This window comes from Nasonia vitripennis (assembly GCF_009193385.2).
Source record: "Nasonia vitripennis strain AsymCx chromosome 3 unlocalized genomic scaffold, Nvit_psr_1.1 chr3_random0007, whole genome shotgun sequence".
Taxonomy (NCBI): Eukaryota; Metazoa; Arthropoda; class Insecta; order Hymenoptera; family Pteromalidae; genus Nasonia; species Nasonia vitripennis.
In genome coordinates, this window is record NW_022279626.1 from 1,051,025 (window position 1) to 1,074,342 (window position 23,318).

Sequence of the window (23,318 nt, forward strand, 5' to 3'; positions counted from 1 at the left end):
TTTATTCGAGAAAAAAATTTCACCATACAGCAGGCAGTCATCATTGCCAGTGTTCGCTCGTATTTGGCTGTTTCATCCACGAACATTCGCAAAAATTCGTATTCAGCTAGCACGCGATCAGCCTTACGTCGATTGCCTTGCTTATCCCCGTAGACTAAATGATGCTGACGACATGCTTCATCCAGTGAATTGATGCCGACTTCACCACGTTCAATACGTTCCGCTAGTTTTGTACCTGGACCACTGAATCTGTATTCGAGCACGTGCATTTCAAACGGCAGTAGATCGATCAATTCATCTAGTGCACTATTTTTTACACTTGCTCGTTCTTGCTCTTATTCTTTGTCTTTTGTGATTTTGGTCTCTTGCTCAGGCTGAATCTCTCGTTTAAATGTCGCCATATTGTAACTTGAAAAGTGGATGCTGCTACGTTATTTTCGCACTCGCTTGACCGGCGACTGTTTTTTTTCCGCTTGAGTACTCGCGCTGCTACCGTACCACTACTGCTTTCGTCTGTTTTGCTACTGTCAATAGCACTGCTATTTGCGCGACTACCACTCTCAGCACGACGAGGTGGTGGTGTTCTAAATAGACGATTGATGCCCTCTGGTGTCAAAACCCGACGTGGAATAATACCGCTAGCACCACCTGGTAGTACTGGTGTAGAATTCCCAGATCATGTACCAGTTATCATATTCTCCCAAACGCGCTCATTATCGGTGAAATCGCGCGGTATGAATGATTCACGGAGAGCGACGGCGAATTGCGTATGTCCAAGTGGTGGTGGTCATTTTCTATTTTTCATAGTATCATTTATCAGATCAATCATGTTGGCGCGGTGTATACGTACACCACCTATTGTCACACCACCGTTTGCATCCCAAGTCATATTACCACTAACTCGTAATTTACGCAATACGTGGCCGGCTTTACGTCTGTACTTCAATCCTCTTCTTCGACGCGCTGTATATCATTGTCATCGTCATTGTAATTGTCATCAGCGCCTTCGTCGAAGCCGTTGTCATTCTTTTTCTTTATCTGTCGCTGCTCTTTATCTTTCTCCTCCTTTTTTATGACCTTAGCATAGCTATCAACAACTTTGAATTGAAGATAGCGTTGTAGTACTGATCGATATTGACTCCATTATTCTCGCTCACTTTTACAAGTAGACCAATTCAGTATATTGCTCATTTCAGCATCCAACCTGGTCATTACGTTACCCGGTATCTGAACTTTCTTTAGTATAGACCCAACGTTGTTATCGCAGACACCATTTGCTAACACACTCTGGTGACGTTCAACGTTCTCGTGAGGTACAAGAAGCATCTTTTGAGCGTGTTCCATAGATGTCTAATGGGCACTCGGACTTGCACGTTGTACAATAAGATATATAACACTCGTGTGGATCTTTCCTGTTTATTTAAATTATTTTAAAACAATTTTGACAAAGTTTAACTTTGCTACATACACTACTGCTTCTATTGTACGTTCCTTTTCTTATATGATTTGCTCGACATTTATCGCAAAAAAATAATCTTGAACAGTCGTTACATTTTGTTAAGCACCTCTGGCCTACTGCAGGAAGATAACGACATATATTTGTAACACTTGTTAGAACATCTATTATCCGCGGCTCGCCAATAACTTTTATTGCAGGGTACACAGTAACCGACGCTACCACCGGCTGCAACAAGATTCAAGATCAGCTGATAATGATGCGCTCGCTCGTAATACATTATACGTAGCACATGTAAAACTTCATTACCGTAAGTAACGCTAATAGTTCATGTTGCGTCATAAATTGGCGGGGCGCTACGTCCAAATGTGGAAAAGTTGTTAACAACAATTGCTGTATTACGAGTAGCAAAATAATCTTGAAACTTACGGATTTCTTGTAGACCGCAACCCTCGACAGGTAGTTGAACATTTGCCAAATTAACAAGTTCCATGGCTGCATTTCTCTGTATCCTTCCTCCACTTTTTCGAATGAGATTCCAATATCTGTAAAGCTCGCCTGTACGTATTTGTCCTCTGATTGCGTACTTATAGGCGGTGACTAAACTTCGAGGTAGACACAAGTTGTCGCTATTCACAATAGTCAATATGGACTTCGTATTCACTGATTTTTAGTTAAACGTACTTGTCCATCACCAACTATATCTTCAACAATAGCACAATTAATCGATAATCTTTCGTTCACATTAAACTCGTTGGTACTTTGCACAGCACTGTATAGTAATCCCCAAAGATCTTCAATGAGGAAATTTCCAATGAGTCTGAACGATAGCCAAAGAGGTCCACGATGGAACTCCTCCGAATTGATGATTACACCGATAAAATCGCTCGGTCCACCTCTTTCGCAAAGTTATCGATGCAAGTCTCGCACACAATCCTCAAGCCAGGAGTGGAAATCTGCATTCATGGGTGGTTCTGCTAGAATCCCTCGTATTTCTCTTCCTTCGTAGCCAAAACGTCTGTAGAAACGCCTTGACTCGCTTTCGATGATAAATCGAGAATTTTCTTCTTCTCCTCTTCCTTCACCGCTCTGTGAATAAACACCTGTAATATTAGGTTTTTTATTCTTCAATTATATATATATATATATATATATATATATATATATATATATATATATATATATATATATATATATATATATATATATATATATATATATATATATATATATATATATATATATATATATATATATGTGTGTGTGTGTGTGTGTGTGTGTGTGTGTGTGTGGCGGTCCCCTCCTACCACCACATGCGGCCCGACGCACCGCCTAGCAGAGCACAACGACGTGGCGAGCGCGAGGGGAGCTTAGAAGCTTTGACACTTTCGTGAATCAGTTACGGCCTGGCCGCCGGGTCGAACAGACCTAGACATCTTGTACATAAATAATTACAATCTAGTCACAACCAGCTCTCAGCATTGTCTTTATTCTTTGTATCTGGTTCGTTCGCCTTTCCCTACCTTATCTCCTATTAGGGAGCCTAGAAGATAGAGATCCAAACCAACTTAACTATATATATATATATATATATATATATATATATATATATATATATATATATATATATATATATATATATATATATATATATATATATATATATATATATATATATATATTATAGACACACACACACACACAGTATGTCTCGGATAAAGCGGACATAATCTTGTTTGGCGATTTTTGAAAAAATAGTTGGGGGCGCAACAAAATTTTTTTTTCAATCGATAGAGTAAACTAAGCTCTATCTTTTTACCGTATGATCATATCGATGGGATTTTTCGTTAAAAAGTGGCGAGAGGTTGAATGTGACATGGTTCAAAAAAAAGTTTGGCAGAATGTTGTTAGCTGTTCCATTGGGTAAACAATGGTCAAAAATGGTTGAAACCGTGATAAAACGACATCTTTATTATAAATTTATTTTTTTTTACGCGTACAAAAAATCAAGAATTTTGGTTTTGTACGAAGTGAATCAGTCCGCGGGAGCTATAAATGGCGACCGCAGCGGAACGCGGAACGGAGTGGAATTGTACAGAGTTTGTTACTAGTATTGTTTATGTTGTCATCCGAGGTTAGTTCGTCTGCTATGTGTACGCACAACCTATAAGCTGGCTCGCCGCGATTTTAATGGACTATTTGTTTAAATTCGTTTGTGGTGTGCAACTTAATTAATGTCTTTGGCGCACTCTTCACCAGCTGCGGCCAGAACGACATCGAGGACAGGATGAAGGAGTTCTTGGCGCTAGCCTAGTCGAGCTTGCTCTGACTTGGACAGGAGGCCGACAAGGAGGCTACTTGCAATCGTGAGTCGGTCTACTTGCTGCTCGATCAGATCGTCCAGAAGTTTCCATTCCTCACCATGGATTTGCTCGAAAGCTGCTTTCCCTATGCCCTCATCCGCATCAACGCTTATCACGACGTGTACAAACTGGAGCACGCTCAATCTTAAGGAATTTATCTCGCGTTTATCTCTGTTGTCGGGTACAAAAGCAGCTTAAGGCTGGCCAAACAGTCATCGGTCTCCAAGCCGGATCTAAAAAAAGGCATTAACGCACACCGGCAGAAAACATAAGCGCCTTCCGCATAACCCTCCTCAAAAAGTAAATCACAATACACTTTACATACACTTCGCGCACATCCTAGTCACACGTACATGCACACACAGACGCATGTATCGAGCAATATCACCGTACCACTAGCAGCGCTCTGATTTGTATAGATTGTACTGCTTCAGTACGTACTTTTATGCTATGATCAGCGCGCCTATTCTTATGCGGTGCAAAAAGCTTCTACTTCTTCTTCCTCCAGCGTTATACTCAAGCTGATTTTTAATAATAATACTAAGCGCCGAATCTGAGCTTTTTCCGCCCGTGCAGCCTCGCGAGCTGAGAGTCAAGAATGCTGGCTATAAATGGTAAATAGTATAAGGTTGTAACAAGATGAGTTTGTCGTTTTTTTTTAAATAAGTCAATTTTTTGTCTGTTGAGAGCAGCAAAATTGCATAAGCTCTCCGTTTATTTTTTGAAATAGTATAGCGCCTCGCCTACAGTTTATTTTACAATTTTGCAGTTGCTGCAGGATTTCTTGATATCATACTGATGATGGTTCTCGGTGAAACCCCGTTAACGTTATGGTACCTCGTCTTCAAATACCTCCACAAGCATTTAAGTTGTCCAGCTAAAAATTATTATCGTAAGAAATTTAAAAAAAAATGTCAATTTTTAGAGCGCTTAGCTTTAAACTAGGTTAATAAGCAAATTACATACTTGTTACCATCACCATTCCTGTCTCGTCTTGTCTGTCATTAACGTAATTTCTGGCATCATTGAAAAAGAATCTCCGCTCAAATGGGTCTGTTTCAGCCAATGCAGCGATTCTAGCCCGTTCCCTTCTCAAAAATTCCAGAAGAAGTATCGCCATCATGTTTTTTTGCTCCTTCGAAAAAGCGAAAAAAGATGTCTCGTTGATTTCAAAATCTGAAAATTAAGAAAAGTATATCACGGAGGTTATAATTGGTTTCTATACTAGAAGATATTATATTTCAAAAATAAACAATATTACCTGCTGGATAGATCATTTTGAATCTCTTTCGAGTTAACGTTTCTTTAACCTTAATGATGTTTCTGTCTTACGCTCTTTTACATCAGAAGTTATGCTACCTGCTTTTTTTTTAAACAAAGATAAACTCAGTAACTAGAAATTGGCTTAGCGCGCATGCTGCGCGCGTTGATTTTGTTATTGTTGAACTCTCTGATGTTGTGCCTACCAATGAAATATTTAATAACGGTCTGAATTGGCTCTGTAAGAGCTTCAATTCGATATTATCGCAATCTCCCTTTTAGAAATGGATTATATCAGATTTCTAGTGCTTGCGAATATTATCGGTATGCTTATGCACTCTCATACGCGCTGATAACAGATTCGTTTCAGATTGCCAAACAGACGGAGCGTGCGCGACGGAGGAGAATGCGTTGGTAAAAAGTGCGAGAACGGCGTAAGCGACCGCCAAAATGGCAAACGAGACGGGTGCGAGCGCGACCGGGGCGAGCGCGGAACGGCGTACGGGATCGGAACTTGCGCGACGGAGCCGAATGAACTGGTAAAAGCGCGAAAACGGCGTACACGATCAGAGCTTGGGGGACAAAGCCGAAAGCAATGGGTGAAAGCACGAAAACGGCGTACGCGACCGGAGCTTGCGCAACGGAGCAAATGCAATGGGTGAAAGCGCGAAAACAGCGTACGCGACCGGAGCGTGCGCGAAAACTGCATGCGCGACCGTAGCTTGCGTGACCAGGGCGAACGCGATGGGGGCGAGCGCGACGGAGACGAACGCGATGGGGGCGAGCGCGACGGAGGTGAGCACAACGGGTGCGACCGCTAAAACGGCGAGCGAGACGGGTGCAAACGCGACCAGAGCTTGCGAGACGCAGCCGAATGCAACGGGTGAAAGCGCGAAAACGAAGTTCGCGACTGGAGCTTGCGCAACGGAGCTGAATGCAACGGGTGAAAGGGCGAAAACGGCGTACGCCACCGGAGCGTGCGTGAAAACTGTGTGCATGACCGGAGCTTACGCGACCAGGGCGAACACGACGGGAGCAAGCGCGACGTAGGCATATAATAACACGCAGAGCTTATTATGGGTGTAATGTCCATAGCTAGGCGAACGATTTCCTAAGAGACTGCTTCGATCTAACTTGTCCGGCTGGTTTTTGGTTCTTTAATCGAACCCCTCTTGTTTTCCCAAAGCACACTTTGACACTGGCAGGCAGAGCTTGTCACGGGCGTCGTTTCCACAGCTAGGCGAACGATTTTTTACTAAGATACTGCGTTCGTCGTATATTTGGGCCTACTTAAACTTTTGGAGCCCACTTTTTCCATAAAACGTTAAAGCTAGCTCATTAAGCACATTATACTTTGTGTAAATATAAATATAACATTCTGCCATATTTGCGGCTCTAGGTGTGCGATTTAACGAGACCAAAATAGAGAAAACGAGTGCAAGCTTTAGAGTAGGGAGAAAAACGGAGCGTTGCGTACACAGAGCTTCCGAGCTTGCGTTTAAGCTCTTAAATACGTACATATAAAAAAATAGTTTAGTGTGATTAATAACGCTATACACTTATTATTAATATTCAAGAAATTTATTGTACAGTACACTATATTTTACAATACATTTGAATATTACAATATATTCGGCAGCAAATGAGTGCTTAAAACAAGTACAATACTTAAAACTACGTAAATACTTTACAACAATACAAAAAATGGCTTCGACAACTTCATAGGCAGTTTAAGGGCATGCAGTAACCGTGGTAACCAAATACCAATTTCTTACGCCCGAAATTCAATTTTTGCAAGCGAGGAAAAAATTCTATATTACACCCACGCTGATGTCGGTTTCAATGCAGTGGATTTATTTCACTGCATGATCGGTGACTACCTCAGTCGAGACTAAATCATGAAAAATCTGTATTATTTTTCAAAACTAACTGTTTTAATAGTGTAATCAAATTTGCTTTCAACTTTTACTCTTGATTAAGCATTTCTATATTTTATTCGTTGCTGAAAATGGCCACCCCCTTGTTCAATGCACATGCGAAACCTTTGGCGCAATTGCAATCGTGCTCTTCTTAATTCGCCAGGGCGAATTGCAGCGCATGCATCTCTGCGACGTTGCAAACGTCGCAGCCGCGTCGATACGAGGAATCTCGTTCGATGCGGCCAAGCTCTGAGTGCGCGGAAGAAACAAGCGAGTTGGATTGTTGTTGTCGGTGCCAGCCTGACCTAGAGTTTGAGGAACGGGCCGGCTAACCGTCCACGTTAGCGCGAGAGTGAGCATCGTTGGCGCGAGAGTGAGCCTCGACGACGCGCGCGCTGATTGGTCCTCCGCATGTCGCGAGCCAATCAGCAGGCGCCGATGTGCGACTCGCTATCCGCGCGGACTGCCAGCCAATCAGGCGCGAGGAAGATGCGCGGGCCCGACGATCGCGAGTGGAGAGTGAGCGCGAGAACGAGCGGGAAATCAGGGAGTTCTCTCACGACTGTCGACGGAGTACGTCGACGTGCGAGAGAGATACGTAGCCTCCTCTGTTACGAGGAGAATCGGGAGAGTCTCCCGAGGTTGTGCGAGTGTGCGAGAGTGTGAGAGAGTCATAGGTGCAGCGCGTTGGCACGAGCAAGTGCCGACACCCGGACGAGCCAGCAACCATCCGCACGAGAGGAAGGAAGCTAGCCAGTCCCCCATCATTGTCCGGAGGACCAGAGCAACCAGCAGCCTTGGCGTGGGAGAGCCGAGGAAGCTAGCCGTCACCAGGTCGACGAGAGTCAGGGAGATGCCGGCGGGAGCACCGACGGACGTCCACCAGGGAGAGAGCGAGTAAGAAAGTATTAGAGAGAGAGAGAAAGAGATAGAGAGAGAGAGAGAGAGAGAGAGAGAGAGAGAGAGAGAGAGAGAGAGAGAGATCCGAGAGTGAGGCGAGTGTAGTGCGGGCACACTAGAGAGAGAGAGAGAGAGAGAACTCGAGAGACCAGGGTGTTGGTGTGCAGTGCGGGCGCACACCAAGACGTCTTCTGTGCGAGGCGTCTGGCCAGCGCACGCGAGAGAGAGAGAGAGAGAGAGAGAGAGAGAGAGAGAGAGAGAGAGAGAGAGATCACACTGGCCGCGCGAGAGCCGAGTCGAGCGCGTACGTGTGCGAGCGAGAGAGAGAGAGAGAGAGAGAGAGAGTGAGGGAGAGAGAGAGAGAGAGAGAGAGAGAGAGACAGCCGTCAGCGGACTGGACCTGGGCCTGTGGCCCGCCGTCTGCTGCACGAGCGTGGCTCGTGTTTAAGCGTCCCAGTGTAAGCCCTGCGTGGCTAAACTGTGCGCGGGAGGCACTACAGCCACCGTATTGTAGGGAAGGGCTGGGCGAAATACATGTGCAATAAAACTTAACCATTGTGTGTGATCATTTTCCCCTCTCCCTAGCGTTCTCCCAAACGTGATGATCGCGGTCAAATCCTACGTTTAGAAAAATCCTAGTGCATGCGAGGCTCTAGGTGTTGCGAACCTGTGTTGGGAGGCACAGCGTCGCATCTCGTATGCGTTGTTTCATGTTATCTGCCGTTATAGTTGGCTGAAAAGTAAATAATTCATGTAAGATAATACAAATAAAACCATTTTGAAAATAATGAGCTTATTATAGCCGATAACTGCGTGAATAGTGTATTTCGATACAAGTGCGCAAAAGTTAATTCTACATGAATGGGGGGTTTGTCGCCCGAGAAAAACGAGGGTGACAATCTCAAGAGTGTAGAATCAACTGTACGCGCGTGTGTCGAACGTTATTTTTTGATACAGGGACGGAAAATGCGATTGAACGCACGCGGAGCGTGCGTAAAAGTGTACGCTTAAAAAATCTCTTTTGAAATAATGCATTGTTTGAGCGCCACCGAGATAAGGCGTTCTCGCAGCAGCAGCCAAAAAGAGCGTTCTCGAAGCAGCGGTCTATATAGGGCATTCGCCAGCGGGTGTCGAGATAGGGTGTTCTAGAAGCGACTATCGAAATTTCTGTTCCGATAATATCGATGGCTGAGTGGCAGAACAATCTATTTCTTCAGCGTCTTCAAGAACGGCCTATTTCGGCTGGCGCTTGATAAACGTTCTACCTTGGAAGCGAATCAAAAAAAGCCCTATCTCGGCGCGAGTATATTTTTCACATTTTCTTGGTTATTTATATGCCGTATGCAATTAATTTTCTACATTTTATGAAAATCATGTGTCCTTTTAAAAAGTGTGCAAAACTACCATAAAAAAATTACAGAAAATTAATTGCATATGACATACAGATAACCGAGAAAATCGTGAAAAATAAGCTTGTGCTGAGATAAGGCGTTTTTCAATTTTCTTTTCAGAAAAACCGTTTATCAAACGGCAGCTGAGATAGGCCGTTCTCCGCGGAGCCGCTGCCGAGATAGATCGTTCTCCCACTCAGTCATTGATATTCAGGCTCAGATTTTCTTACCTCCGCGTAGCAGATTCTCTTTAAATTACCGAAAAGGTAATAATCCATTATTGTCAAGTCAGGAGAACGCGGTGGAAATCTAACATGTGGTGAGTTCAATCCAATCCACCTTTCTGGGAATAATTCATCTAAATGGTCAGCGATCATGGCAGCATTATGAGCTGGAGCTCCATCCATTTGCCACCACATTCTATAAAGAGCAACTGGATTATTATTTAATCGGCGCCTTATACTCCTCAAAAGGTTTCGGTATCTCCTGGCTGTCAAATTTCGATCGTAAAAAATAGGGCCGACAATTCGATCTCCGACAATCCCGACCCAGAGGTTCACCTTCCACCTTGATAAATATATGAATAATTGTAAATATAAGAATTCAAGAATAAATACAATCGTATATTTCGATACAAGTGTGCAAAAGTTCATTCTACAGTCGTGTGATTGTCACCCTCGCTTCGCTCGTTCGATAAACCTCACACTCGCGTAGAATCCATTTTCTCACATGTGTCGAACATTACTTTTTAGATACAGTGGACGGAAAATGCGCTTGAACGCACGCGGTGCATACGTAAAAGTGCATTTTACGCACACTTCATCGAAAAGTTTATTTACCTGTGTTGCCTATCGTTCTCTATGAACCAATGTGGGTTTTCTTCGGCCCACATTCTCGTTGTCTGTTTATTGATGGGCCCGTTGTTCGTAAAAGTGGACTCATCTGAAAAACAGACTCTGCGGAAGAAATGTGGGTCTCTTGCTAACTGTCGCAAATCCCATTCAGAGAATTCTCTCCGCCTTGGAAAATCACCCGCCATTATCTTTTTGACCTTTGTCGGCTTGTACGGGTAACTCGTAGGTCTCAAAATCCTTCGTACCGACTCCTTAGATGTGTCTACATTTCAAAACATTACTTAAAAAGAACGTTGCGAGATAACAAGTTATTTATCCATTAACGGCTAAAAATAATACATAATCTCCACAGATAATGTAGATATAGTGGCTAGATAAAAATTACAAAAAATCGCTGTAGGTCATACAGGGCAAAACGTACGTACAGTAAAAATTATTTTTATTTATTAATTAATATTTTAACAACATACTAAATCGTCGTGCCAAAACTCTCAGACTCAAACGTGGATTTTCTCTTGAAGCCCGGGTAATCCGATCTCTGAGATCGCCGTCCTGAACAGGTCGTACACGGGTACGGCGTTCTACCTTGATCAAACCATGCTGACGTACTCTCTGAAGAAGTCTGTCATATCATTGCAAATTAATTCTACACTAAAAATATTACCCATTACATCGTCGCTTTCAAGGAAAAACCTGTAGAAACTCTGCTATAGTTGTCGCGACGAGAGGTCTACTAGTCTTTATCGCAAAAGTACCAAAAATGTTACTTTTTGTCGCGAAATTACGTAGTATACGCTACGGCGACAATATCCACGAGTTATCGTTAGAAGCGACAACATAACCCAATTCTTTCAATAGGGATAGAATATAGTTATGAATAATATGTTTGAAAATTGTTGTTACCCACCTATAGTAGGAAGCTCGAGCTGGCTGAGGTTGAACATCTGGATATCGTTCGAAGAACATATCGCGAGCCCTAATGACATTGTCATTACACGCACTTAAGCAACGGAACATTGCCGTGTGAATTTGATCACGATTCATGGCGAATCGTGTTTTTCGTTGGTTTTGGATTGACTCAATTAACATAATTCTCAATGAAATACAAATATTAAAAGCTAAAAATTGACCTCTCCAAACAAAACGAATTAATTAGCGTTTCAAAGAAGTTAAATACGAAGTGCGGCAATTACCTTCTTAGTAACAAACTAAAAATAGAAAAAACACGATCGAACGTTCGGAGAATACGCGCCTTGGTATGTGTAGTCGCTAGACCTATAAAGCACATACCATGCATTTTAAAATTATCGTCGCTCCTTATCGCCTTTACGAGTTTCCGCGCAGCCTCGATGACTGTATCGCTTGCAAATGAGAAAAGTCTCGGACGATGAATCGTGGCAAAATCAATACCAATACAATCGTGGGCTAAGTCATAGGTAAGGATGGCTCGTGCACGCAGCACGTCACCTTTCATTTTTTGCACGAGAGAGCTCGTACAGAGGAGCGTATTGTTTTTTTTCCTCACGCACTCTGTCGCTTTCGATTACCTTAAATTAAGTTCCGAAAGAGTGCGTGCATCCGTACGTACATCCGACTAGTGCTTTTCTTTACCGGTCTCTCTTGCTTATGCTCTCGAGTTGATACTTGTTTCGTTGTACTTCCGCGTTGCGGAGAAAAAATTCATTTTCTGGGTAGCGCTTTACGCCGAGGGCTCGCACAGCCGCGCCGCACGAAAGACAAGCTCTTTTCCCTTATTGATGATTCAGACAACGGCTGTCTGTTTTTTTTCTGCGGGCTTCTCGGCCGCAAGGATCGATCGATCGAAAGAGCTTCTATGGCTAGTTTTTCGCGCTCTTTTTTTACAACAGGTCGGAAAAACGGCGGGATCTTTTCAGCAGGCCTATCTGCCGCAAGGATCAAGCGATCTCAAGAGCTTTCTTGTGTGACACGTCGCGCAAAGGGCTCAAGCAGCCTCACTGCACAAAACACAAGCTCTTTTAATCAGTGAAGATTGAGAAAACGGCTAGATTTGGTCTGCGAGGGTCTCTACGGCGAGGATCGATCGATCAAAAAAGCTTTTATGGGTAGCGTTTTGCGCAAAGGGCTCGCACGAAACACATGCTCTTTTTCTCTTTAAAGATTAAGAAGACGGCACGCTCTGTTACGCGAAAGTCTCTGCTGCAAAGATCGATCGATCAAAAGAGCTTTTATGGGTGGCGTTTCGCGCGGAAGGGCTCGTACAGCCGCGCCGCACGAAATACAAGCTCTTTTCCTCTTTAAAGATTGAGAAAACGGCACGCTCTGTTACGCGAAAGTCTCCGCTGCAAAGATCGATCGATCAAAAGAGCTTTTATGGCTGGTTTTTCGCGCAAAGGGCTCGCAACGCCGCGCTGAAAGAAATACAAGCTCTTTACTTCTTAATAATTGATAAACAAGCTCTTTATTTACAACAGGTCGGAAAAACGGCGGAATTTTTTCAGCAGGCCTATCTGCCGCAAGGATCGAGCTATCTCAAGAGCTTTTCTGAGTGGCAATTCGCGGGGAGGGCTCAAGCAGCCTAACTGCACAAAACACAAGCTTTTTTAATCAGTGAAGGTTGAGAAAACGGCTAGATTTGGTCTGCGGGTCTCTGCGGCGAAAATCGATCGATCAAAAAAGCTTTTCTGGGTGGCGTGTCGCGCGAAGGGCTCAAAACATTTTTTTTTCGCACACGAAAACCGATTGCAGTCGTCGAAGTCGTACGCTTTATGTGCGCGCTTAACCACCTGAAATTTTGAATTGTGGAAGGTTCGAATTTTGTTTAGAAAGAAATAAAAAGTCTATTAATAGCATTTATTTTTCTAAATTTTTAACCTCTACTGGATTATGTAATGTGAATTCATAGGCAATTAGCACAGAAACAATCACTCTTTTCAACTTCGGATAATTTAGCTAGATTAATTTTAACGCATGTGCAATGATACCAGAGCAAGCATGAATCGCACTGAACTGCGTTGTTGACAAGTATACGTTTGCATTTTCCGCAAGTGTATTCTTTTTTTTTTCGACTGCACCAAAAATTTTAATTTTTCAAAAGGATTAATTGTCAAAAAGTTTTCTAAAATGCAGATGTCGACGTCATCGTCTTGAAATGATTCGGATAAACTTGAAATTTTCTCAATTTGATCCATATCTATAGAATTTCGGCCGTACAAAACGTTAAATGCTTCAGTGAATTGTAGCCATTTAAGCATAGCTTTAGCTTTGTCCACTAAGCACATGTCCCGAAAGTTTTTAATTTTGATGTTGTTAAAATGAACCAACATATTCTGAAATGTATAAATGGATTTTTCTATAAATTCTATTGCACAAATGTTTAGATAACGTCAATGGATCGATATTGAGAACATGAATGTGCGAAATCATAGCTTTGAAACGTACTTGAATAATCCTATATCCTTTGCAGATATCAGGAAGAGCTAAATCTTTATTTTCTTTGTTGGCTTCAAATTGCTTCCTCACGTAACTTTTTGCCAACGAAACACCATTCGACGGTCCCACTGAGCCCCATACTTTTGTCATAATCTCTGTTAAGAAGTTGACTGTCTCATTCAATCTTTCCATCTTTAAATTTTTCACGACATCATAAAGCCTCAGCTTGTTCATAATTTCGGAAACGTGTTCGTTCAGAAGTATCATCGAGTAAGGCTTCGTTCTGCATAAACTATTCAAATAGAACATTGTTACATATAAGAGTGAATCAATAAAAATATTTTTACAAGTCGATCATACGGAAATATTTACGTGATGATCAATTTTTTCTTTCCGCCCAGCAATAAAATTTTTCATCTGCAAGATCTGACTCGTAGAAGGTGATCGTGCAAAAACGCCCTTGTAAACATCTCGTAAGCGAGCAGAAGAGAAAAGTCTGCATCTTCGTAGGTAGCCAATACCTGAATGAGGCACTTATACTTCTCTGGATTTGACATAAAGCGAGCCGTAATCGATTTTTCTCCTGCCATTGCAACTAAGAAGTCGTGTTACAGTTTTGCATCAACAACAAAAGCAGCTGTCAGAATTTGACTGAATATAAACAATAACAATTCGACGTCTTTGATCTTGTTGATAGGGGTTGCTATGCGCGATTCTCGGCGTTCGAATCGCGCAACGTGCGAGCTCGGTCACAACGATATTTACCAAAAGACAATAAAAGACAACCTTACGATGGTATTGAGCGTTCTACGGATGAGTGACGAGACAATAGTACATTGTGCAACGAGTGCGGAAAGTTGCCAATAGCGCACGCAAGCGACGTTGGGCGCAGGAGCGAAGCGAGTGCGACCAGCCGGCTGCGTGTGTTATAGGCAACTAGGCACGAGTTACACATATTATTTTTTAACAGAAGTGCGAGGTATATGCTATTGGGCGTACGAATTGTCGTGGGTCAACGAGCGAATAACCCTCGCCGAGAAATCACTTCAAATCTGAACGTTTGTCGCGTGGCATTAAAGTTCTGCCAATCTTACTCTGATTTCTTTCTACAAAACAGCTGCAGCGACTCAAGAAGAGACGAGCTTGCATCCAAAAGCTTGTTTTTTAATGTAACATGGAAATACCGCTTTCTCTCGGTTTTCAGAGCTGACGCGTTGATGTTCAAGAAACTCGACTCTTATTTCCGCCTCGCAAAGTAGTGCGGTAATTCAAGAGAAGATGCGCTTGAAGGCACAAGCTCATCTTCCGATGAAAAAGCGGAATTACGGGCTATGTGATTTTGAAGTAAAGGCGCAAAAGTCAAAGCAGCTTACTAAGATTTAATAAAAGCTCTTTTGATCGATCGATCTTTGCAGCAGAGACTTTCACGTAACAGAGCGTGCCGTTTTATCAATCTTTAAAGAGGAAAAGAGCTTGTATTTCATGCGGCGCGGCTGTACGAGCCCTTCCACGCGAAACGCTACCCATAAAAGCTTTTTTGATCGATCGATCTTCGCCGTAGAGACTTTCGCGTAACAGAGCGTGCCGTTTTCTCAATCCTTAAAGAGAAAAGGAGCTTGTATTTCAAAAAGTATTTTCTAGACGTTTTGACGAAACTCTAAATTTTACTATAACAAAGCTTCCTCTAGGAGGAAGCAATATACAGAAACTTGCTTCATTATAACATAACATGCTAAGCTATGCTTCATCATCTTAAGGTGGGGTTCTGGTGTTTTCACTTTTTTTCACCCTTTAGATCTAGTCAGCTAAGATTTTGACCTCATTATGTATATAAAAAAATATGATTTTATGTAAATTTTCAGCCCAATAATCCCTAATATCTAGTTGGATAATGCAGATGAAACAGAATTTTTTATTACAATTTAGCTATATTGCTAAGGTATCCTGCGCAACCCATTTGCATCTCATGATTCCAGAAAATTTGAGTGTAATCTTTAAGCCGATGTGAAAGAATTATAGTGATTAGATTTTCAAATAAATTTTTTTATTTTTATAAATAAATATGTCATTTGAATGCATAAAATTAATAATAAAGTGAGTTAAATTACAATAAATTTTGATGTACCTGGATTTGCCATTAATATCATATGGGCTATAATAAAAATGTAATCACTATGATTTGCTGTTAAAATAACAAAGAATTCACCGTAGTTTGCTGGAATCATGAAATGGAAATGCATTGCGCAGAATGCATTTTGAATATTTCAAAACTTAAAGCTGCGAAAATGAGGTATTTGTAAAAAAGTACTGTTATTCATAATATTTTATAAATAATCTATTTCACTGTACATAAATCTTTATAAAATGATTTCATAATCATCCGTACTTAGGTTTTTAATGTTAACATTAATATCTTCTTATTTTATATTTACGTAACCTCACTAAGCATCAGTCTGATCTCAATCATCAGATAATAATAATCTCAAATCCTGTAATCATGTAAAACTATATAAAATTATTAATTCTCTTGATTAATATTTATACTATTATCATAAAATTTATATAAAATTTTAGAACACACTTAGAAACATCCGGCACCATAAGTAACACCTTCCGATTGTACTTTTAATGAATCTTGTCATTTACTGCCATATTTTTTTGAAATTCTTGCAGCTTGAGACTCTGGTTCATGTTTCTTGTCACTTGAGAGTTTCCTTTTTTTATCCTTCTGAGTCGTAATTTTTTCTGCGTGACTTGTCATCTTACTATTTGTAATTGATGCAAGTATCTCAGCACTTTGACGACCCAGGGTGTACTCAGAAACTGCATGAGCTGCAGCAATTTCTACTCTAGTTTTTGATGAAGAATTATTTTTGGAGCACTTTCTCCACAGCACTGAATGTATAGCCTCGTTGGCATTTTGAGTAAGTCCTTAAGTGCATCGAGCTAATAATTCTTCATTTGACAATCTTTCATATATTGGTAGAATATTTTCTACAACAATCTGATTCAAAAACACTTGCATACTTGTATTACTATGCGGCTTTTTTTCTGCTACAGCACGCTTGTAAAAGCACCAAGACTGCTTTCCTTGAGGACACAGTGAATGATTGTGTTTTTTATCTGTGGAACTACGATGATATAAAGTAGCCATAATTTGTTTTTGCATGTTCCGTATATTGTTTTTATTGCGAACAATAGCATTCCTATAATATCCAGCAAGCGTGTCAATCACTTTGTTGGTCAGCGCTCCAGCTGACTTTCAACCAAGTGTTATCCCCTTTGCTTTAGCACTTTTTACTATTTCTCTTAAAGCTGTAGACAAGCGTTTAGCCACATGATTGATGCACTCTTCTTTCTCTAATGGATCCGAATAAATATTAAGTGAGGATAAATGATTGAATGTCTTAACGTCACCATCAGATAGCATTGTCATATATCTCATTTCACAGTCACTCACATATCTTCGCCATAGAATTTCAGCTATGGCTAACTCCATGGAGCCGGAAGAGTCATCATAATTGCCTGAAGTTTTGCGTGATTTGTACCAAATATCAAACTCTGGTGAGTCAGATCCTAAATCCTTTTCAGTAATCATGCACATGTGGCAATATTTACTAAGCACTTCATAGTCGACAACAAGACCAGTCATCACACTGACATTTCACTGTTTCCATGTGACGGTAAAAGGACGAAGTGGATATGCAGTGCATATTTACAGAAGCACAAACATCCTGAAGAGCAGCGAAAGAAGAGATGTTCTTATTAGGATCTGTACGTGAGCTTGAAAATGTATCCACACATACTTCACTACAAACTTTGCAAATAAGCAATAAATTCACAGCAAAACCATTTCGTTGTCCTAATTCAAAATTTACTGAATTTGTTTCCAAAGTTCACATGTCATCTTGTCAGCTATAACTTTAAAAACATTTATGTTAATAAACATGTTTTCTTCCTCATCAACAACATCACTTGAACTTTTTAACATATCAGTAAACGCCAATTTTCTTGTTGTTGCTGACTCTTGCAGTTTAGCTTGCATATCATTTACTGTATTGTTATAAACACTTCTAGTGCAAGGTTTTTCACTGAGAGAATTACGATTTGGAACACTAGTTTTTGTTGCATTTTTATTTTGATCAGTCTTGTTTACATTTGCTCGAGCTTTTATTAGGTTAGCTGCACTCGTAGAACTTTTACGATTCTTTTTTGGCTTCGGTTTACGCCACTTTGAATGTATAGCATCCATTGTTGTAATTTATAAATTAATAAATTATAAATTATGCAACTACAACTTTAGCATATACATATATTTTGTTTAGATGTATGGTATATAAGTATGTAACAAACATAGACTCACACAGCAGAAAAATTTGTACCGTATAAACGTTTGGATAAAATGATTTACGTTTTCGTTTTGCATTTAACTACCGATTCGTCGTTTAAAAATCAATATTAAAATGAAATGTGTAGCAATTTATGCACTAGAATGCACACATTTAGAATGTTATTAAAAAATCGAAAAATGTATTATTTTTTTTTAAACTTCTATAGCTTGCTTTTCATGTATATAAAATTTATCCGCATAAAAGGAACTTGATATTAGATTCTACGCATTCTTTAGAACACTTTAAAGAAATAAAAAAATTTTCGATTTTTTGGTCGAAAAACACCAGAATCCCACCTTAAGCTTTATTATTTTATAACAAACATTGCCATAACATGCTAAGCTATACTTCTTCTTGCCAGGCTATGTACTCTAGGTCAGGTTAAAGGGTGCAATTCGAAGATGTGCCAGATTATGCTAAGATATGCCATGTCATGCCACATCCTGTCAAATTGTGCCATTTTGAGATAGTCAATGTGCTGTTTTCCGTCAAACCATGCTACCTATTCTGTATAGAAAATTTAGAAAAGTGATTCAAATACATAATATGCCAAGTTCTGCTAAATCGTACTACTGTGCCGAACTGTGTCAATGATCTGCACCAAACTATATAATATACCAAACTGTGCCAAACTTTGAAAAATGTTCGAAATAGCACAACTCTAGCATAGTGTAAGTATGGTAGTGGTAAGTAGTAGGAGTAGTAAGGTTTGACACAATTTAGTAGTTTGGCACGATTTAGCATGATTTGGTACAAGTTTTTTTCCACCAAGGGAGAAATAAATGAATTTCTTTGTTAGGATTGCCTTTTTAAGCAACTTCAATATATTTGTATTCTCATAAATAATTATATATTAGAAGTAGCTGAACTACGAACATATTTTAATGTGGTAAGAGATTAGAAGACATAGTAGATGTCAAAACACATTTTCTGTTGTTACGTCATGACAAATCTCTTTTTTGCTCCGTTGTGAACAAGTCCTGATTGAATAGCTATACTGAATGAATACAACAGCGGTATTAAACCCAGTGTAGAAAGGCTTTTTTACCAGGTGTTCTGGTTTAATATAGAATGCTATTTATCCTTCCCCATACATTTTTTATTTTTTTTTTGCGTTCGGTGGCTGTAAAAATGTATCATACCATTGAAAAATAGAAAGATTTTAAGTAAAAACGATGCATTTTCACATCTTTTATGATAACATTGAATTTATTAACTTATCCGACATAAAATAAGAATACGTATCAAATGTGGGAGAGCTAACCCTTGTGAATTAATCCACAAAATCTATATTTCTTTCTAGGAGTCTCTGCGACATATCTCAAAATGGAAAACTCAACAACGAACAGTTTGCTTTAGCAATGTGGTTAATAAAGAAAAAATTACATGGGGTTGATTTACCAAAGAAGTTAACTCCAGAAATGATTCCTCCATCATTTAGACAGAAAAGTGCACAAACTATTTTGGTAAGTAATCATTATGAAGGGGTGCGGTTGCGCCCTGATGGCAAGTATACGTTTTATACACTGTGCCGTCGGAAGAACCGAGACCGAATATATTTTAAAATTTTTTAATCTCATTGCGTCTCACTCATTTATCCTATATTTTATTTGATCTGTTGTTTGCGACGCTGTGCCTCCCAATGCGGGCGCAACACCTAGTGCCTGGTATGCACTTGAATTTTTCTTTATTCGTAGGATTTGGCGCAATCGCCAACGTTTGGAAGAACGCGGGGGAGAGGGGAAAATGATCGGTCACAATAGATGCAGTTTTGATGCACGTTATTTCGCTGAGTCCTTTTCTACAACGCTGTGGCTGTAAGCCTCCTCTGCGCACGATGTAGCCACGCAGAACTTATTCTCGTATACACAAACACGAGCCGCTCTCTCTCTCTCTCTCTCTCTAACTCGCGTACGCACGCTAGCCCCAACGCCGTAGCCTGTGACGTCACATGGTACGCGCTCTGTCCCTCTCTCTCTCTCTCTCTCTCTCTCTCTCTCTTTCTCTCTCTCTTTCTCTCTCTCTCTCTCTCTCTCTATCTCTCTCTCTCTCTCTCTCTTTCTCTCTCTCTCTCTCTCTCTCTCTCTCTCTCTCTCTCTCTCTCTCTCTCTCTCTCTCTCTCTCTCTCTACGACACGTACCTGTAACTCATACGTACAGAAACTACAAAGGAATCTGCGCCGAGAAGCTAAGGAACTTCCTCGGTGCGTGCGATTGGTCAGTGCTCGCAACGTCATCACTAAACGACTGCATCACACTACTAAACACTAACCTAACAAACGCTATAAATCATCTCGCCCCATTACGTACAGTAACCCTAAGACCAAAACGTCACCCGTAGTTTACCACGGCTCTTCGTGACCTCTTGAAAGAACGGGACCGACTCTATCGTCGCTTCCGCAGATCACGTCTCCCTTTACAGACTGGCCAGGGATGACGCTCATAGACAGGTTGAGGATGCCAGGCTGAATTATTATCATTCACGCCTGTCATCCCTGACTGACGTCGGCGAAATCTGGAGAGAGCTTGAGAGACTTGGAATCACCACCTCCAAAGAAAAACCACCTTCTCGCTTCTCCATTGAAGACAAGCTCAACAAGCATTTCAGCGGTGTGTCCACCGATCCGCTAACCCCTGCTGTTAAGAATTATCTGCGCAAGCTAGAGGGTCAGAAAACTCCCGAACATTTCAATTTTAGCGAAATAACGGAATTGGACGTAGCAGCCGCGATCATACACTTTGACTCCCAGGTTTCTGCTCCGGACACAGTACACAATCAGGCCTTATCAAGCTGACCGACGATGTCAGACTTGGGATCAACAAAAAGATGGTTACACTCCTTCTTCTTTTCGATTTTAGTAAGGCGTTTGACACTGTGTGTCACGTCAAGCTACTCAGCAAGCTAACCTCTTTCGGCTTCTCCAAGCAGGTTATCCGCTGGCCTCCATCTTACCTCTCGGGAAGAGAACAGGCCGTCATTGGTGACAACAATGAGATCTCTACCTTTCTACCACTAAACACCGGTGTCCCACAGGGGTCAGTTTTAGGCCCCTTGTTGTTCTCGTTGTACATCAATGATATTGGTTTTTGCCTAGATTCAGATGTGTCCCATCTAATCTACGCGGATGACCTGCAGATCTACAGCCAATGCTACCTCGAGGAGCTTGACTCCTGTTCTGTCAGGATGAGGGCTAACGCCGAGAGGATAATGGGCTGGGCTGCGCTGAATAGACTTAAACTAAATGTAACTAAAACTAAGGCTATCGTCCCCCCTACTATATAAACGCTCTACCTTCTACTGCTAACACCTATATAAATATAGGGGGAGCCCAGGTCAACTTTGAATCATCGGTGCGCAACCTGGGGCTGGTGCTTGACTCCAAACTTACGTGGAAAGAGCACGTTACACAAATTTGTAAACGTGTTTTTTTCGGAAAAGCACTAGCCTTAGATTGCGCCAATATTTAGTGCAAGCACTCCTGTTTCCCCTCATTGACTATTGCTCACTTGCTTACTGCGACCTGACTCAGGAACTTGACTTAAAACTGCAGAGGCTTGTCAATACGGGGATCCGTTATATCTACGGTGTGAGGAGAGACGAGCACATCTCCCCTTACAGGCGTGAGCTGCAATGGCTTAACACCGCCGGACGTAGGAAATACTTCATGGCCTGTTTTCTAAGAAAAATGTTCAACACCTCAATACCTACTTATCTATTAGCCTATTTTGATTTCCACGTCGCGCTCAGGCCTGTGAGGGGTGAGGTGACTCTACTGGACATCCCGTTCTTCAAGACGGAGACGCTGAAGAATTCATTTTTCATCAGCGCCTCCTACCTCTGGAATAGCCTTCCATCTCATCTTCGCAACACACTATCCATATCACACTTTAAACAAGCAGCTAAAAATTACTTCTTCAATCTGGAAAACACATAAACATCACATAAACATACACACATTCTCATTCATCTCATTTCACACTCTTCACACGCACTGGCACCCTTACACAACATTTTTATTCTTTTTATAATACACTATAATTGTATATGTACAATACAATGTACAACAATAAAAAACAATTAAATTTAAATCTCTCTCTCTCTCTCTCTCTCTCTCTCTCTCTCTCTCTTTCTTAGCTATCTCTTTCCTGGGCTCTACCTACTGCATAAATGTTTTAACTACTGTTGCTAACACTTACAACAAAATAGGGTGAGCCCGGGTCGGCTATGAATCCTCTGTGCGCAATCTGGGGTTGGTGCTTGACTCCAAACTTACGTGGAAAAAGCACGTAACACAAATAAGTAAACGTGCTCATTCTTTGATGTACCGGCTTTACGTCTTTCGGAAGAGTACCAACTTTAGGCTGCGACAAAACCTTGTGCAAGCACTTCTATTTCCTATTATATTGCTCATTAGTATACTGTGATCTGACCCAAGAACTAGACACTAAACTCCAGAGACTTGTTAACACGTGAATGCGTTACATCTATGGTGTAAGGAAGGACGAGCACATTTCCCCTTATAAGGGTGAGTTGCAATGGCTTACCATCGCCTGGCATAGGAAGTAGTTCATGGCCTGCTTCTTGATAAAAATCGATTAGTGCCACCACCGACACATCAGTGCCTACCTACATTCTAGCCTTTTTCGACTTCCACATAGCGCTCAGGTCTGTAAAGGTTGAGGTAATCCCCCTGGACATCCCGCTTTTCAAGACGGAGATGCTAAAGAATTCATTTTTCATACGCTTCCATCACACCTTCATATAATCAGCTAAGAAATACTTCTTACAACTACAAAACACATAATCTTCTCACAATCAACTACACTCTTTAATTTCATCTCATTTCATTCCACACGCTTCATATCTCGCACACTTACACAAACAAATTTTATACTATTTATTTGTAATCTTTTCTTTAAAATGTACAACTTAATGTACATAAATAAAAATATATCAAAATCTAAATCCAAATCTCTCTTGCTCTCTTACTTATTCTCTTCTCTTCTCCTGGTGAACGGCCATCAGTGCATCCCGGACTCCGTCTGAATCTGATGGCAGCTGTCTTTCTCGGCTCTCCCACGCCGATGTTGCTGGCTGCTTTAATCCTTTCGATGATGACGATGGGCTGACCGGCGTCTTTTCTCGGCGGATCACTGCTCGTCAGAATGGTCGTTGGCTCGTATAGGTGTTGACACTTCCTAGTTTAGGAGTCGACGAACAAAGGAGAACACGTTGACGTATTCTGTCTGATTGGCTTACAGTCCGCGCAGGTAACAAGTTATGCATCGGCGCTCGCTGATTAGCTCGTGACATGCGGAGGACCGATCAGTGCGCGTGTCGACGATGCTCGCTCTCGCGCTAACGTTGACAGTT

At 41.3% G+C, this 23,318-nt stretch overlaps 1 protein-coding gene across 1 annotated transcript in view; it reads left to right on the top strand.

Annotated features, from left to right (window-relative positions):
* Positions 1–23,318, top strand: part of LOC103316526 (epidermal growth factor receptor substrate 15-like 1) — a 480,491-nt gene that overhangs the window by 256,101 nt on the left and 201,072 nt on the right. Inside the window, exon 7 of the mRNA XM_031926044.1 lies at positions 19,249–19,411. Coding sequence (XP_031781904.1) covers positions 19,249–19,411 — 163 coding nt within the window. The remainder of the gene's footprint in view (positions 1–19,248; positions 19,412–23,318) is intronic.